The sequence below is a fragment of the Mobula birostris genome, chromosome 9 (assembly GCF_030028105.1).
Source record: "Mobula birostris isolate sMobBir1 chromosome 9, sMobBir1.hap1, whole genome shotgun sequence".
Taxonomy (NCBI): Eukaryota; Metazoa; Chordata; class Chondrichthyes; order Myliobatiformes; family Myliobatidae; genus Mobula; species Mobula birostris.
The window spans coordinates 155402902-155420536 of record NC_092378.1 but is presented as its reverse complement, the minus strand read 5'-3'; the positions used below and the strand labels follow the sequence as shown (position 1 = coordinate 155420536).

Sequence of the window (17635 nt, the reverse complement as noted above, 5' to 3'; positions counted from 1 at the left end):
AAAAAACACCCAGCAGAGTTATTGACCCCTTCCTATTCCTAACTTCCACCCACAGAGACTCCGTAGACAACCCCTCCATGACTTCCTCCATGGTGTTCATTCCACCATGCTTCACAGTTGGGATGAAATTTTGGTGTTGGTGTGCATTCCCCTTTTCCTTTCAAACATAGCAATGTCCATTTCAGCCAAAAAGTTCAACTTTGTCTCATTGGTCCACAGAACGTTGTCTGAGAAGAGTTGTGGAACATCCAGGTGGTCTTTTGCAAACTTGAGACATGTAGCAATGTTTTTTTTTAGAGCAGTGGTTTCTTCTGTGGTGTCCTTCCATGAACACCATTCTTATAATGTACACATAAACATAGACTTCAGCTAGTTCTAGAGATTTCTTCTGGTGTTTTGCTGTTATCTTTGGGTTCTTTTTCACCTCCTTCAGCATTGCATGTTGTGTTCTTGGTGTGATCTTTGCAGGGCACCCTCTCCTAGGGAGAGTAGCAACAGTATTGAATCTCTTCAATTTGTAGAGAACTGTGATTGTTTAAATGGTGTACTCAGTAATGACAAGAAGTAGTACAATTATTTGTGTTTTACTGGTTTAGCTCAATTGTGTTTGCCCATCATTGTGACTTAGATGAAGATCAGATCCTATTTTATAAATAATTAATGCAAAAAAACTAGATAATTGCAAAGGGTTCACAAACTTTTTCTTGCAACTGTAGAACAGAGATGAGGAATTTCTTCAGCCAGAGGGTGTGAATCTGTGGAATTCTTTACTATAGATGACTGTGGAGGCCAAGTCATTGGGTCTATTTGTTTCTTGATTAGTAAATCTATTGTATATTTTATGTTAAATATAATGCTACATGTGTATATGAAAAATAAAACCATTTCAAAACTGAATAAGATATTTTATTTATAGTGTATATATTATTCCAAACAGCAATGTAAAAGTGCTTAACGTCTTGGCTATGGCCTACGTTGAGAACCACTGGTATAGAGCAGTGTTAAGAGAGATGACTCTGAAGACGTGACATTACCATATTTGCCTGTTGTATTTTCCCTTTTGGATAGATAGAAGTTACTGAAATGCTGAGAACGATATGTTACTTTATACTGTACATATTGGAAAGATCCTGGAATTAATGGGTCAAATTTCATGACAACGTTGTGCATTTCATGCCATTTGCCAATGATGTAAAACCGGATTTTGATTCTGATCTCAGTGTGTGTTGTAATACATAGCTATTGTTGAGCAGTCCACTGACAGTGAACACACTGAACATGACAAATGTCTTATTGCCTTTTATATATATAGATATAGGCATCCGTTAGTCTCCTGAGACCATGGATTTGCGCCTTGGAAGGTCTCCAGGGTTGTATGGAAGACCAGCACCATGCTACAAGTCTCCCCTGCCCATGCCACCGATGTTGTCCAAGGGAAGGGCATTAGGACCCATACAGCTTGCCTTTTAACAACTGTTGTTACTGTAGGATCTTGAGAAAGAAACAGTAAGGATTATTTAAGAGTCAGAGTAAACTTATTTGACCAGTAGGAATATTATTTAAAACACAAGGGAATTTGCAGATGCTGGAAATCCAGAGTAACACACAAAATGCTGGAGGAACTTAGCAGGTCATGCAGCATCTATGAAAAGGAATTAACAGGTGACATTTCGGGCCGAGATCTTTCATCAGGATATAATTTAGTGTTGCATATTTCCTGATTATACTCTATTAGCCCATTAACAAATTTTCGGTTTAATCCTAGTCAGGTGTGACTGAGAATGAACCAGCATCGACGCCCGGCTCTCCAATTCCACGGATGGTAGCGAGGCGGCCCTTGCGGGACTTTGTTGGGCTAGTGGATTGTGACAAGACAACACGTGATGCCATGCTGAATTTCAGCTTTTATCTAACTACAGGGGATATGGATGAGGCTTTCAAATCAATTAAACTCATCAAGAGGTAAGGTAACTTCTTTCCGTTCCTTTGAGAATCCAGGCCTTATTTCTCCCATTGTGAACTTCGCAAAGTTGCTGAATTGTGTTTTACAATATTAAAAAATTAAAAGGTTATTTATGGGGCCTGATTCGTTGTTTGTTTATTTTATAAAAGTTCCTCCTTCGCTTTTGAATTGAAATGTGGGGATGCCAAGGTGTAGGATTGTTAATTTTTTGATCTGTTCTCATTTAAAGCTTTTCTGTTGATTTGTGTAAATTACTCTTTCATGAATGGGTTCCAGAACTCAAATAAGAATTCATTTGAGCAGGTTCTAATGTTTTATGGCAATCGTTCATTGTCAGACTGAGATGTCACTGGCTGCTACTACAAAAAACTATTTTCATAACATTTATATCTTGTGTCGGTATACTGAAATTATATCTGCAGATTGGTCAGCTTAACATCAATGTGGACAAATTGAAAAGTTCTGAGGGATGTTTTAAGCCAGTATTTACAGAAATGCTCTTTAATCAAAGAATGTGCATGGTTTTATTAAGGGTAGTGGGTGCACGTGTGGTTTGTTTCTGCTCCTGCCCCTCTCAATGTCTGATTATCCCTAATCAGACTATGCTTCTCCAAATGATTTTAAGTCCTGTCTCTGAGAATCCTCTCCAATAGTTTGCCCATCACGTAAGACTCACATGAATGTAATTCCTTGGGTTATCCCTATTGCCTGTCTTGAACAAAGATAGAACATTTGCCATCCTCCAGCCTTCTGGGACTTTTTCTGTGGCCAGTGAGGACACAAAGGTCATCGCCAGCAGCGCAGCAATCTCTTCTCTCATTTCCCTGAGTAATCTCGGGTATATCCCATCCGGCTCTGGGGATTTAATTATTCTAATGTTTTTCACAAGTTCCAGCACATCCTCTTTCTTAACCTCGACATGTTTCAGCACATTAGCCCGCTCTGTGGACATGTGGCCAAGTGGTTAAGGCATTCGACTAGCTCTCTGAAGGGCGTGAGTTCGAGCCCCAGCCGAGGCAGCGTGTTGTGTCCTTGAGCAAGGCACTTAATCACACAGTGCTCTGCAATGACACTGGTGCCAAGCTGTATGGGTCCTAATGTGCTTCCCTTGGACAACATCGGTGTCGTGGAGAGGGGAGAAGGGAGACTTGCAGCATGAGCAACTGTCGGTCTTCCATACAACCTTGCTCAGGCCTGCGCCTTGGAGAGTGAAGACTTTCCATGTGCAGATCCATGGTCTCGCAAGACTAACGGATGCCTTTACTTAGCCTGTTCTACGCTGACCTCACATTCGTCAAGGTGAATACTGAAGCAGAATATTCATTAAGGACCTTCCCTACCCGCAGGGAGAACGTACAAACTCTTTATACAGCAGGAATTGAACCCTGATTGCTGGTGCTGTAATAACATTATGCTAACCGCTACAACACCAGGCTGCCTCCAACTATGTACCCAGAAAGAGGCAGTTATGCAGTAGGTTTCCAGTGTTTTGATGGTATCTAAAAGATTAATAATTCTACAATAATTTGTATTTCTGTAGCACCTTTAACATTATCAAGTATCTCGAGGTGAAGGAATCAGCTATCACTGGGAAGGAAAGTAGAAAAGAACTGATGTTACTGAGACAGTATAGGTGATTCCAGGATGGGCAGGAATGCAGATGTGTATGTTGTATATATCTTGGCCAGGGTTTCCCAACCTGGTTATGCCATGGACCAATGCCATTAAGTAAGGGGTCCGTGGACCCCAGTTTGGGAACCCCTAGATTTTAGGCTTTTAGAAGCTGAGTGTTTGATGGCTCCAGGCCTGGAGTTTAGGAGAATGAGGGTGATCTCATCGAAACATGTCGAACATTGAAAGGCCTAGATAGAATGGACGCGGAGAGGATGTTTCTATTGGTGGGAGTGTCTAAAATGAGAGGGCACAGTCTCAGAATGCAAGGAAGTCCCTTTAGAATAGAGATGAGGAGGAATTTCTTTAGCCAGAGGATGGTGAATTTGTAGGATTCATTGCCATAGGCAGCTGCACAGGCTTAGTAATCGCTTATATTTAAAGCGGAGGTGATTAGATTTTTGATTAGTCGGCATCAAAGGTTATTGGGAGAAGGCAGAAAAGTGGGGTTGAAATTAAATCGGCCATAATGGAATGGCATAGCAAACTCAATGGGCCGATGGCCGAGTTTTGCTCCTGTGTCTTAGGTCTAATGGTTCCAGAGATCAAGTTCGAATTAAGTAGCCTTCTCCAACCACACCTCAGAGCATTCTTTATGAACATTACACTAACTGAAGGCCAATTTGAATTTTGACCAGTTAACGATGCTCAAATCGTCACGTTATCCTGGATGACTGGCTCTCCTGTCCATTCTGCTCTCCAATGGACATTAAATTGGGCTGCATCCGACTCCAACAAAATATTCAGTGGGAGTACAGAAACGGACGGAATCCTGGACTCAGCTGTTTATTGATGTAACAGTTCTTTCCCCCAAGTCATCGGACTACCAACCTACTGCCCTCTGCTGTGCCTATTGTCTTGTTTATTATTTATTGTAATGCCTGCACTGTTCTGTGTACTTTATGCAGTCCTAGGTAGGTCTGTAGACTAGTGTAGTTTTTGTATTGTTTCATGTAGCACCATGGTCCTGAAAAATGTTGTCTCTTTTTTATTGTGTACTGTACCAGCAGTTATGGTCGAAATGACAGTAAAAAGTGTCTTGATATTAGAAAAATTGAAATTAGAAAAAGAGAAGCCGAAATCTGATGTGTCGGTGTTTCAGTGGAGTAAAGGAAATTACAGTGGCATGAGAGAGGAACTGGCCAAAGTTGACTGGAAAGAGACACTGGCGGGAAAGACGGCAGAGTAGCAGTGGCTGGAGTTTATGCGAGAAATGAGGAATGTGCAAGACAGGTGTATTCCAAAAAAAGAAGAAATTTTCGAGTGGAAAAAGGATGCAACCGAGGTTGACGAGAGAAGTCAAAGCCAAAGTTAAAGCAAAGGAGAGGGCATACAAGGAAGCAAAAATTAGTGGGAAGACAGAGGATTGGGAAGTTTTTAAAACCTTACAAAAGGAAACCAAGAAGGTCATTAAGAGGGGAAAGATTAACTATGAAAGGAAACTAGCAAATAATATCAAAGAGGATACTAAAAGCTTTTTCAAGTATATAAAGAGTAAAAGACAGGTGAGAGTAGATATAGGACCGATAGAAAATGATGCTGGAGAAATTGTAATGGGAGATAAGGAGATGGCAGAGGAACTGAACGAGTATTTTGCATCAGTCTTCACTGAGGAAGACAGCAGGATACCGGACACTCAAGGGTGGCAGGGAAGAGAAGTGTGCGCAGTCACAATTATGACAGAGAAAGTACTCAGGAAGCTGAATAGGCTAAAGGTCAATAAATCTCCTGGACCAGATGGAATGCACCCTCGTGTTCTGAAGGAAGTAGCTGTGGAGATTGCGGAGGCATTAGCGATGATCTTTCAAAAGTCAATAGATTCTGGCATGGTTCCGGAAGACTGGAAGATTGCAAATGTCACTCCGCTATTTAAGAAGGGGGCAAGGAAGCAAAAAGGAAATTATAGACCTGTTAGCTTGACGTCGGTGGTTGGGAAGTTGTTGGAGTTGATTGTCAAGGATGAGGTTACAGAGTACCTGGAGGCATATGACAAGATAGGCAGAACTCAGCATGGATTCCTTAAAGGAAAATCCTGCCTGACAAACCTATTACAATTTTTTGAGGAAATTACCAGTAGGCTAGACAAGGGAGATGCAGTGGATGTTGTATATTTGGATTTTCAGAAGGCCTTTGACAAGGTGCCACACATGAGGCTACTTAACAAGATAAGAGCCCATGGAATTACGGGAAAGTTACATACGTGGATAGAGTGTTGGCTGATTGGCAGGAAACAGAGAGTGGGAATAAAGGGATCCTATTCTGGTTGGCTGCCGGTTCCCAGTGGTGTTCCACAGGGATCAGTGTTGGGGCCGCTTCTTTTTACATTGTACATCAACGATTTGGATTATGGAATAGATGGCTTTGTGGCTAAGTTTGCTGACAATACGAAGATAGGTGGAGGGGCCGGTAGTGCTGAGGAAACGGAGAGTCTGCAGAGAGACTTGGATAGATTGGAAGAATGGGCAGAGAAGTGGCAAATGAAGTACAATGTTGGAAAGTGTATGGTTATGCACTTTGGCAGAAAAAATAACCGGGCAGACTATTATTTAAATGGGGAAAGAATTCAAAGTTCTGAGATGCAACGGGACTTGGGAGTCCTCGTACAGGATTCCCTTAAAGTTAACCTCCAGGTTGAGTCAGTAGTGAAGAAGGCAAATGCAATGTTGGCATTCATTTCTAGAGGAATAGAGTATAGGAGCAGGGATGTGATGTTGAGGCTCTATAAGGCGCTGGTGAGACCTCACTTGGAGTACTGTGGGCAGTTTTGGTCTCCTTATTTAAGTGCTGACGTTGGAGAGGGTACAGAGAAGATTCACTAGAATGATTCCGGGAATGAGAGGGTTAACATATGAGGAACGTTTGTCCGCTCTTTGACTGTATTCCTTGGAGTTTAGAAGAATGAGGGGAGACCTCATAGAAACATTTCGAATGTTAAAAGGCATGGACAGAGCGGATGTGGCAAAGTTGTTTCCCATGATGGGGGAGTCTAGTACGAGAGGGCATGACTTCAGGATTGAAGGGCGCCCTTTCAGAACAGAAATGCGAAGAAATTTTTTTAGTCAGAGGGTGGTGAATCTATGGAATTTGTTGCCACAGGCAGCAGTGGAGGCCAAGTCATTGGGTGTATTTAAGGCAGAGATTGATAGATATCTGAGTAGCCAGGGCATCAAAGGTTATGGTGAGAAGGCGGGGCAGTGGGACTAAATAGGATAAAACGGATCAGCTCATGATAAAATGGCGGAGCAGACTCAATGGGCCGAATGGCCTACTTCTGCTCCGTTGTCTTATGGTCTTATGGTCTTATGATATCCTTTAGTAAAGATGGAGAAGATATTGCACCAAATACAAAGTTAGAATAACTTGATTGTATGAGATTTATGTTTGGAAAAGCATGGTTTTTAAATTATCTATACAAGAGAAATTTGTAGTACATAGCCAGGTATGCTCTGCTATACCTTCAGTAACTAACTGGTCTGTACCAGAATTGTATCAAATGCACTTTAACAGCACAAAAAAATCTCAATTTAAAGCTTGGAAGATATTTGTAATTCAAATATACTTACATTTTGTATCACAGTATTATACCAGTTATTACATTGATAAAAAAATTTAAGTCAGTTCCCATGAGTCAGTTTAACCCTTTCTGAAACCATTCAGCAAAGTAGAGACAATTCTGTATATTTGGATCTTGAGCAATGGAACAGAACGACAAAAGCAACTTTTTATTTATCAAGATATGTCACAGTAACAGGCCCCTCCAGCCCAATGAGCCAGCATCACCCTATTACCCCCTTGTGACCAGTTAACCGACTAACCCTTGCATCTTTGGAACGTAGGAGGAAATTCACTTGGTCACGGGGGAGAATGTACAAACTCCTTACGGACAGTGGCCGGAATTGAACCTGGGTTGTAAAGTGTTACGCCACCATGCCGCCTAACTTCTATGCTTCATGCATTTGGTTTACCTTCCAGTTGAAGAGACAGCTCATAGAGTATATTAATGTTTAAAACCCCTTGCACAGAATTTGTTCATGTACAACTGACTCAATTAGATTCGGTGCAAGGAAAAATTCTGATTGCATGCTATATAATCGGCACTGCACTTCCGCAGGTCGACTTCCCACATCTACACTCCATTAGTGGATGGGAAGGTCATGGGAGATGTGCACTTCAGTTCCTGTAGCCTGCTGTGTCAGCAAGCACTGTTCTGCTATGGGAACAGTAAAACTGAACATTAAGCTGAGCCCCCAAGAATTAACAACAGTGAAACCTCCTGCAATATTTCAGTGGGTTGAGAAGTGATATTAAATTACCAATAATATTTGTGTAGCCCTCACTACTATTACAAGGGACAGAACCATAACCTAGGTAGTTTCTGCTGTTGGATTACAACTGGGCATTGTCCTGGTAATAGTGTGTTGCTATCTTTTCAGAAAAATCTTGAATAATGTGTGTACCATCTGTATGTAATCTGAATTTTTTTAACAATGAAAAAAATTGACAAATGAATCTTAGTGTGATGTAAAATAATTAAATTGTGGCAATGCCTCAAAAAAGATGACATCCATCATTAAGGACTCCCATCGCCTGGGACACACCCTCTTCTTGTTGATACCAACACAGAGGGGGTACAGGAACCTAAAAACACACACTCAGTGTTTCAGGAACAGCTTCTTTCCTCTGCCATTAGAATTCTGAATGGACGTTGAACCCACGTACATTATCTCACTAATTTTTCCCTTTTTTTTGCTCTCTTTTTGCGTTACATATTTAATTTAATTTTAAAAATATATTTAATGTAATTTATAGATTTTTAAATTATGACGTATTACTGCTGTAAAACAGCAAATTTCATGACACATGCCACTGATATTAAACCTGTTCCGATTCTAGTTTGTCTAAATTAACCAGCACATTTGAGATATTTTGAGAATTATTGGCTAATCCTCATCAGATTTGCTGCTCTGGAGAATGGACTGCATGTGACTGAGCAGTGAGCATCCACTCTTTGATGTCTATATATAGACATACAGAACTGCTAAAAGCTTTACCACCTGATAGCGTTTGACACATAAGCCTACTAGCACTGAGTCCACATTTGATCTGTGGTGCAATGTTTAAATTCTGTTGTTTGTCAGTCTTTGTTTATGGAGAGTTTTTCATAAATTCTGTTGTGTTTCTTTATTTTCCTGAAAATTCCTGCAAGAAAATGAATCTCAAGATAGCATGTGGTGATATATACGTACTCAATTTACTTTGTCATTGACTTTGTCACAAAACTGTAAAGAAACTGGTATGTTCATTTGGTGTTTTTCTCAACAATCTCAAAAAATCCCACAGTACTTCACGACTCATTGTTATGTTGGAAATGGGACAGCCAACCTGCAGACAGTAACTTTCCACAAAGAACAATGTCAGAATATGAAATGGGGACACCTCTTTTTCCCTTATTAGGGAGAGAGAGAACCTGGGATATGTTGAATTACCAGGTGAACGAGTAGTCTTTGGGTACTGCAAGTCTGTGTCTTCATTGATACTTTGCTGCACATGTGAGTGCTCGGTAGAGGGCACTGATGCTTTTCTGGGGGTGGGGTGGGGTTGTTGCCTTGCTGTTGCTTGTGAATGGGAGGGGGAGCTGGGGGGGGCGGGCCTTGGGGTTCTAACGTTTCACCGTCATTCATTCTTTGGGGCACTCCTCAGTTTTCGTGGATGGTTGCGAAGAAAAAGAATTTCAGGATGTATATTGTATACATTTCTCTGACATTAAATTGGACCTATTGAAACCTATTGATCACATTCGGAAATGACAATTGATAGTAATTATCAATATATCTTGGAGCTAACTTGCTGAATCTTCAGAACCTTCTCACAGAGCTTTTCAGATATACTTGTGGGAGAATTGGAGTAAATGGGTAGTGATGGTTGGCACAGACTTGGTGGGCTAAGTGGTCTGTTTGTGCACTGTATCTCTCTCTGAGGTTAGGTGCCATTCACTGAGTCCGACCTGATATTGTGAATAATTTGATGTCATTTAGGAACAACTTCTTCCCCTCTGCCATCAGATTTCTGAATGGCCCATGAACACTACCTTGTACTTTATTTGCACTATTTATTTATTTTTGAAGTTTGTAGATTTTTGTCTTTATACTGTACTGCACATTTCATGTCATATGTCAGTGATAATAAACCTGATTCAGATTGAATGTCACAACGGGACTGCTGGACAGGATCAGAGGACTGATAGGAGAAGGCAGGCTGGATTCAAGAAAGCTGATGTTGAAGATGAATTGGTGAAAGTGGCACAACTCTTTACGAAAGGAGGAAGGCAGCAGAAAGGAAATTACAGACCAGTTAGCCTGACCTCAGTGGTTGGGAAGATGTTGGAGTCAATTGTTAAGGATGAGGTGATGGAGTACTTGGTGACACAGGACAAATTAGGACAAAGTCAGCATGGTTTCCTTTAGGGAAAATCTTGCCTGATGAACCCGTTGAAATTCTATGAGGAGATTACAAGCAGGATAGATAATGAGGACACAGTTGATGTTGTATATTTGGACTTTCAGAAGGCCTTTGACAAGGTGCCACACATGAGGCTGCTTATCGAGTTAAGAGCCTGTGGTATTACAGGAAAGTTACTAACATGGTTAGAGCATTGGCTGATTGGTAGGAGGCAGCAAGTGGAAATAAAAGGATCCTTTTCTGGTTGGCTGCCAGTGGTGACAAGTGGTGTTCTGCAGGGATCGGTGTTGGGACCGCTTCTTTTTATGCTGTATATGAATGATTTAGATGATGGAATAGATGGATTTGTTACGAAATTTGCAGGTGATAACGAAGATTGGTGGATGGGTAGGTACTGTTGAGGAAACGGGTAGGGTACAGAAGGACTTAGGCAGATTAGGAAAATGAGCAAGAAAGTGGCAAATGAAATACAATGTTGGAAAATGCATGGTCGTGCACTTTGGTAGTAGAAATAAATGTGCAGACTATTTTCGAAACAGGGAGAATATTCAAAAATCTGAGATGCAAAAGGACTTGGGAGTCCTTGGGCAGACCACCCTAAAGATTAACTTGCAGGTTGAGTTGGTGGTGAGGAAGGCAAATGCCATATTAACATTCATTTCAGGAGGTTTCGAATTCAAGAGCAGGGATGTGAGGCTGAAACTTTATAAGTCACTGGTGAAGCCTCACCTTGAGTATTGTGAACAGTTTTGGACTGCTCATCTCAGAAAAAAATGTGTTGGCATTGGAGAGTGTTCAGAGGAGGTGCATAAGGATGATTCTGGGAATGAAAGTGTTATCATATGAGGAATGTTTGATGGCTCTGAGTCTGTACTTGCTGGAATTCAGAAGGATGAGGGAGGATCTCATTGAAACCTTTTGAATGTTGAAAGGCCTAGACAGAGTAGATGTGGAAAGGATGGTTCCCATGGTGGGAGAGTCCAGGACAAGAGGGTACAGCCTCAGGATAGAGGGGTATCCATTTACAACAGAGATGCGGAGAAATTTCTTTCGCCAGTGGGTGGTGAATTTGTGGAAGTTGTTGTCACATCTAGCTGTGGAGGGCAGGTTGTTGGGTGTAGTTAACGCAGAGCTTGATAGATTCTTGATTGGACACAACATCAGAGGTTACAGGGAGAAGACCAGGGAATGGGCTGAAGAGGGGAAAGAAAGGATCAGTCATGGTGGAGCAGACTCGATGGGCCAAATGGCCTAATTCTACTCCTATGTCTTATGGCCTTTAACAGAATGAAGTGTTGATAGGGGTGGGGTTAAAGGTGATTATTTATTGTTTATTTATTATTACTTTGTTTCTTTGTATTTACTGTGAATGCCTGTAAGAAAATGAATCCCAGGATTGTATATTGTGACATATATGTACTTTGGTTAAAAGAAATTACTTTGCACTTTGAACAAAGGTTAACAGGAGACAGAGGAGATATCAAAATTAGCAGGAGGAGGGTTTGCTTTAATAGAGAGGGCAGGCTGTAAGGCTGGTGAATGACCCATTGCCCACCAGATATGGCCAGGGGCCTCACCATCCAGTGGTTCTAGGCTGGCATCTGGATGTGATGTGTCCGCTCACCTTGTGCTGTGACCAGGAGCTGACTGACACCTGTAAAGGAAATGTTCGCATTCATTTTGAGAGGACTGGAATAAAAAGCAAGAATTTAGTGCATAGGTTTTATAAGGCATTGGTCAGACCGTACATGGAGTATTATGAGCAATATTGGGCCTCTTATCTGAGAAGAATGTGCTGGGATTGGAGCAGGTCCAGAGGAGGTTCATGAGAGATCTTGGGAATGAAAGGGTTAACATATGAGCAGCTTTTGATGACTCTGGGCGTGTACTCGCTGGAGGTTAGAAGAACGAGAGGAGAATCTAATTGAAACCTATCGAATATTGAGAGGCCTAGATAGAGTGGACATGGCGAGGATGTTTCGTATAGTGGGTGAGTCTATGACCAGAGGGCACAGCCTCAGAATAGAGGGACATCCACTTAGAACATATGAGGAAGAATTAATCAGAGGGTAGTGAATCTGTGGAATTCATTACCACAGATGGTATGGAAGCCAAGTCACTGGGTATATTTAAAACAGAAGCTGATAGGTTCTTGATTGGTAAGATGTCAAAAGTTATGGGAAGAAGGCAGGAGAATGGGGTTGAGAAGGATAGTAAGTCAGTTATTGAATGGAGGATCAGACTCGATAGGGCAAATGGCCTAATTCTGCTCTTATGTCTTATGGTATCCAGTTCTTCTTGGGCAGTCTCTACAGGGGGCTGTAATAGGACGTTTCAGAGAACAGACTCGTGAGTAAGGACAGAGCTGACTCCTCTTGGTTACTCGCACAACCTTGTCCAAGGTCTGTCCTTGGCCCCCTCCTCCTGTCAAGATTTGCAGCAGTTTCCACATGTCCTCCGAGGATACTCAGCTCTGCCTTCGCACCATCTCTCTTGACACCCCTCCCCCTTCCATCTGTCCCTTGGTTTTGGAGAATCAGACATCTCCTGTATGTAGATATCAGGAAGACCAAAGCCCTCTCTGTCCTTGGTTCCTCAGTTTTGGACCGTATCTCCACACCATCCATGCGATTGATTCTCATATCAGTAAACACTAGCTGTGCCTCAGCTCTTCTGCTACTGGGACCTCTTTCCAGCCTTGGTCATCTACTGACTCCACAGAACTGCCAGGGACACATCTCAAACCACCCTCTTTGTGCATCACTCCCATACTCACTGACCTATGATGGCTCCCAGTTAACCTAAGTCCTGATTTTCAAATTCTCACTTTAGTTTTCTGATCCCGCTGACATGTTGCTGCTCTCCACCTCTGTGATTTCCTTCGGCTTTACTCTTCTCCAGGACGATCACAATCCTTTCATTGTGGCTTTAAACATCTTAATCGCTGTCCCAACGGAAACCCATGTCCAGAATTCTCCCTTTTAAATCCTTCCTTCTTAAACTTAATGCGCACATCTCTGACTCTCCCTTCCTGAGGCTCCTTATCGGATGTTTTTCACTCCAATGACATGCCTTTGATGTGCTCTATACACTGAAACCTATGTCGAAATGGAAGTAACTGATAGATGCACTGTAACAGTCAGATAACTGATAGGGAAAGGGAGGCATTTCTGTTTTTATGTTTGGATTTGCAGTTCTTTAATTTTCATCTCCTGCTCTGTACATTTTCCTGAGTATATCTGTCTAATTGCATTCTGAGCTTCCCAGTGCAAAGGGCAGATAACAAAAGCCACTCTCTTAGCCATTTAGTCAAATATTACATAAAATGTATATCATAAACACAAGAGATTCTGCAGATGTTGGAGTGCTGGAGGAACTCTATGGAAATGAATAAACAGTCGACATTCTTGATGCAGAAGCTTGAAATGTCAACTATTTATTCTCTCTATGACTTGCTAAGTTCATCCAGATTTTGTGCCTGAAATATATACTGTGTCTCATCTAAATAGTTACTTTAAATTAAAGCCTAGCTTTTTGAGTACTATTCCTTTAAATATTTAACATTCTGGACATCTTTGTATCCAAAATGAAATGTTGATGCTTGGGAGCAGATGCTCATACTTGGGTGATATGTTTACTGAAGGAAGTGAAGTAAGATTCTACTTCACATTATTCTCTGTCCCACAAGATCCAATCCCTCATGTGCTCACCTTAATGGTGCACCAGGTACTGTTTGGAAGTAGGCATCTTAAACCAATTGGGAATTAAATTACAGGAATTGCCTTTAACCCAGTGAAAGAAATCCGTTTCCTTCAGATGCTGAGTTTCTACTCCCATGCATTTATCCTGCCGTACTTTTTGGTTGTGCTATATTGTATTCATGATTTATGTTTCTCTCAAGTCAGAATTGTTAGTTGTGTTCAGGATGAAAGCCTTTTTTTCTTCTTCTCCCACTGTGCGCCCACCTCGTCCAACCTTCCAGACAGCGGCTGAAAGCAGAGATTTGGTTATTTCATGAGTAAGCAGAGATCCGGCAACTCTCGAACACTTGTGCAAATTGCTGCCCGCTCCTTTCTGCGTTTGTTCAACATGGTGATTCCACGTAGTCATTCTCAAAGCGTGGCCTGGAGCGACGGATAACAATAACGCGGGGTGTCATACAGTCCTCCCGCCGGTGCAATATGTTCCAGATTAGCATGGCTGCCGCAAGTGTCGATGAGAGACAGGCACCAATGTCCAGGTAGCAAGACCAGGAGAGGTGAGTATAGGGGCCTATACGATAGAAGGTCACCAGTCCAATCACCAACACAAAACCTAATGGTTAGAAGGAAAAGTATAAATGAGAGGATGCTTCTGAGTGGGAAATACTAGCAGTCACAGTTTCTTGGATAGAGATGTGGGAGAGTGAACAATAAAAGGCCAAAGGACTAGCTTAGCCCCTAAGCATTCTACTGTTGTAATTTTCAGCTGCTGCCACTACCTTAACTGTCCTCTACTCCAGGGAATTTTAAACACATGAGATTCTACAGATGCTAGAAATCCAGAGCAACTCTCATAAAATGCTGGAGAAACTCAGCAGGTTAGGGCTCATCTCTGGAAATAAATAAACAGTTGACGTTCCAGGCCAAGACGCTTCATTGGGACTGGAAAGGAAGAGGGAAGAAGCCAGAATGAGGTGGAGGGTGGGGAAGGAGGACAGGCTAGAAAAATGATGGGTGAAGCCAGGTGGGTGGGGGAGTGGAGATGAAGTAAGAAGTTGGGAGGTGATGGGTAGACAAGGTAGAGGGCTGGAGAAGACGGAATCTGATGGGAGAGGAGAGTTGATTATTGGAAAACAGGAAGGAGGAAGGGCACCAGAGGGAGATGATAGGAAGGTGCAGAGTAGAAATAAGAGGTCTGAGTGGGGAATTGAAGAAAAGGAAAGGGAGAGAGGAAAAAGGAAATGAAGTTAGAGAAATCGATGTTCATGCCATCAGGTTGTAGGCTACCTAAACGGAGTGTGAGGTGATGCTCCTCCAACCTGAGGGTGGCTTCATCATGGCAGAAGTGGAAGACATGGATCAACATAGAAACCATAGAAACTACAGCACAGAAACAGGCCTGTTGGCCCTTCTTGGCTGTGCCGAACCATTTTCTGCCTAGTCCCACTGACCTGCACACGGACCATATCCCTCCATACACCTCCCATCCATGTATCTGTCCAATTTATTCTTAAATGTTAAAAAAAGAACCCGCATTTACCACCTCATCTGGCAGCTCATTCCACACTCCCACCACTCTCTGTGTGAAGAAGCCCCCCCTAATGTTCCCTTTAAACTTTTCCCCCCTCACCCTAAACCCATGTCCTCTGGTTTTTTTCTCCCCTTGCCTCAGTGGAAAAAGCCTGCTTGCATTCACTCTATCTATACCCATCATAATTTTATATACCTCTATCAAATCTCCCCTCATTCTTCTACACTCCAGGGAATAAAGTCCTAACCTATTCAACCTTTCTCTGTAACTGAGTTTCTCAAGTCCCGGCAGCATCCTTGTAAACCTTCTCTGCACTCTTTCAACCTTATTTATATCCTTCCTGTAATTTGGTGACCAAAACTGAACACAATACTCCAGATTCGGCCTCGCCAATGCCTTATACAACCTCATCATAACATTCCAGCTCTTATACTCAATACTTCGATTAATAAAGGCCAATGTACCAAAAGCTCTCTTTACGCCCCTATCTACCTGTGACGCCACTTTTAGGGAATTTTGTATCTGTATTCCCAGATCCCTCTGTTCCACTGCACTCCTCAGTGCCTTGCCATTAACCCTGTATGTTCTACGTTGGTTTGTCCTTCCAACGTGCAATACCTCACACTTGTCAGTATTAATCTCCATCTGCCATTTTTTAGCCCATTTTTCCAGCTGGTCCAAGTCCCCCTGCAGGCTCTGAAAACCTTCCTCACTGCCTACTACACCTCCAATCTTTGTATCATCAGCAAACTTGCTGATCCAATTTACCACATTATCATCCAGATCATTGATATAGATGACAAATAACAATGGACCCAGCACTGATCCCTGTGGCACACCACTAGTCACAGGCCTCCACTCAGAGAAGCAATTCTCTACCACCACTCTCTGGCTTCTTCCATCGAGCCAATGTCTAATCCAATTTACCACCTCTCCATGTATACCTAGCGACTGAATTTTCCTAACTAACCTCCCATGCGGGACCTTGTCAAAGACCTTACTGAAGTCCATGTAGACAATATCCACTGCCTTCCCTTCATCCACTTTCCTGGTAACCTCCTCGAAAAACTCCAATAGATTGGTCAAACATGACCTACCACGCACAAAGCCATGTTGACTCTCCCTAATAAGTCCCAGTCTATCCAAATGCTTGTATATTCTGTCTCTTAGTACTCCCTCCAATAATTTAGCTACTACCGACGTTAAACTTACTGGCCTATAATTTCCCTGATTACTTTTCGATCCTTTTTTAAACAACGGAACAACATGAGCCACTCTCCAATCCTCCGGCACCTCACCTGTAGACAGCGACATTTTAAATATTTCTGCCAGGGCCCCTGCAATTTCAATACTAGTCTCCTTCAAGGTCCGAGGGAACACCCTGTCAGGTCCTGGGGATTTATCCACTTTAATTTTCCTCAAGACAGCAAGGACCTCCTCCTTTTCGATCTGTACAGTTTCCATGATCTCACTACTTGTTTCCCTTAATTCCACAGACTTCATGCCAGTTTCCTTAGTAAACACAGACGCAAAAAACCTATTTAAGATCTCCCCCATTTCCTTTGGTTCCGCACATAGCTGACCACTCTGATCTTCAAGAGGACCAATTTTATCCCTTACAATCCTTTTGCTCTTAATATACCTGTAAAAGCTCTTTGAATTATCCTTCACTTTGACTGCCAAGGCAACCTCATGTCTTCTTTTAGCCCTCCTGATTTCTTTCTTAAGTATTTTCTTGCACTTCTTATCCTCCTCAAGCACCTTATTTACTCCCTGCTTCCTATACACGTCATACAACTCCCTCTTCTTCTTTATCAGAGTTGAAATATCCCTTGAGAACCAAGGTTCCTTATTCCTATTCACCTTGCCTTTAATCCTGACAGGAACATATAAATTCTGCACTCTCAAAATTTCTGCTTTGAAGGCTTCCCACCTACCGATCACATCCATGCCAGAGAACAACCTGTCCAAATCCACGCTTTTTCGATCCTTTCTCATTTCTTCAAATTTGGCCTTCTTCCAGTTAAGAACCTCAACCCTAGGACCAGATCTATCCTTGTCCATGATCAAGTTGAAACTAATGGTGCTACGATCACTGGAACCAAAGTGCTCCCCTACACAGACTTCTGTCACTTGTCCTAACTCGTTTCCTAACAGGAGATCCAATATTGCATCCCCTCTAGTTGGTCCCTCTATATATTGATATAGAAAACTTTTCTGAACACATTTTACAAACTCTAAACCATCTAGACCCCTAACAGTATGGGAGACCCAATCAATATATGGAAAATTAAAATCTCCTACCACCAC

The 17635-nt window shown here is 42.1% G+C and overlaps 2 protein-coding genes across 6 annotated transcripts in view; one reads left to right on the top strand and one right to left on the bottom strand.

Moving 5' to 3' along the window:
• Nucleotides 1–17635, top strand: part of ift140 (intraflagellar transport 140 homolog (Chlamydomonas)) — a 232275-nt gene that overhangs the window by 98418 nt on the left and 116222 nt on the right. The window contains exon 18 of the mRNA XM_072269234.1: nucleotides 1766–1962. Within this exon, the coding sequence (XP_072125335.1) occupies nucleotides 1766–1962 (197 nt within the window). The remainder of the gene's footprint in view (nucleotides 1–1765; nucleotides 1963–17635) is intronic.
• tmem204 (transmembrane protein 204) overlaps nucleotides 1–17635 on the bottom strand; it is a 146153-nt gene that overhangs the window by 86731 nt on the left and 41787 nt on the right. Inside the window, exon 3 of one of the 5 annotated variants that reach the window (XM_072269237.1) lies at nucleotides 6986–14407. The exons of 3 other annotated variants lie outside the window; for them this stretch is intronic. In XM_072269237.1, coding sequence (XP_072125338.1) covers nucleotides 14178–14407 — 230 coding nt within the window. In that variant the 3' untranslated portion in view covers nucleotides 6986–14177. Of the gene's footprint in view, nucleotides 1–6985; nucleotides 14408–17635 lie in introns of those variants that run through there. One more of the 5 variants, XM_072269238.1, reaches the window with a different exon arrangement.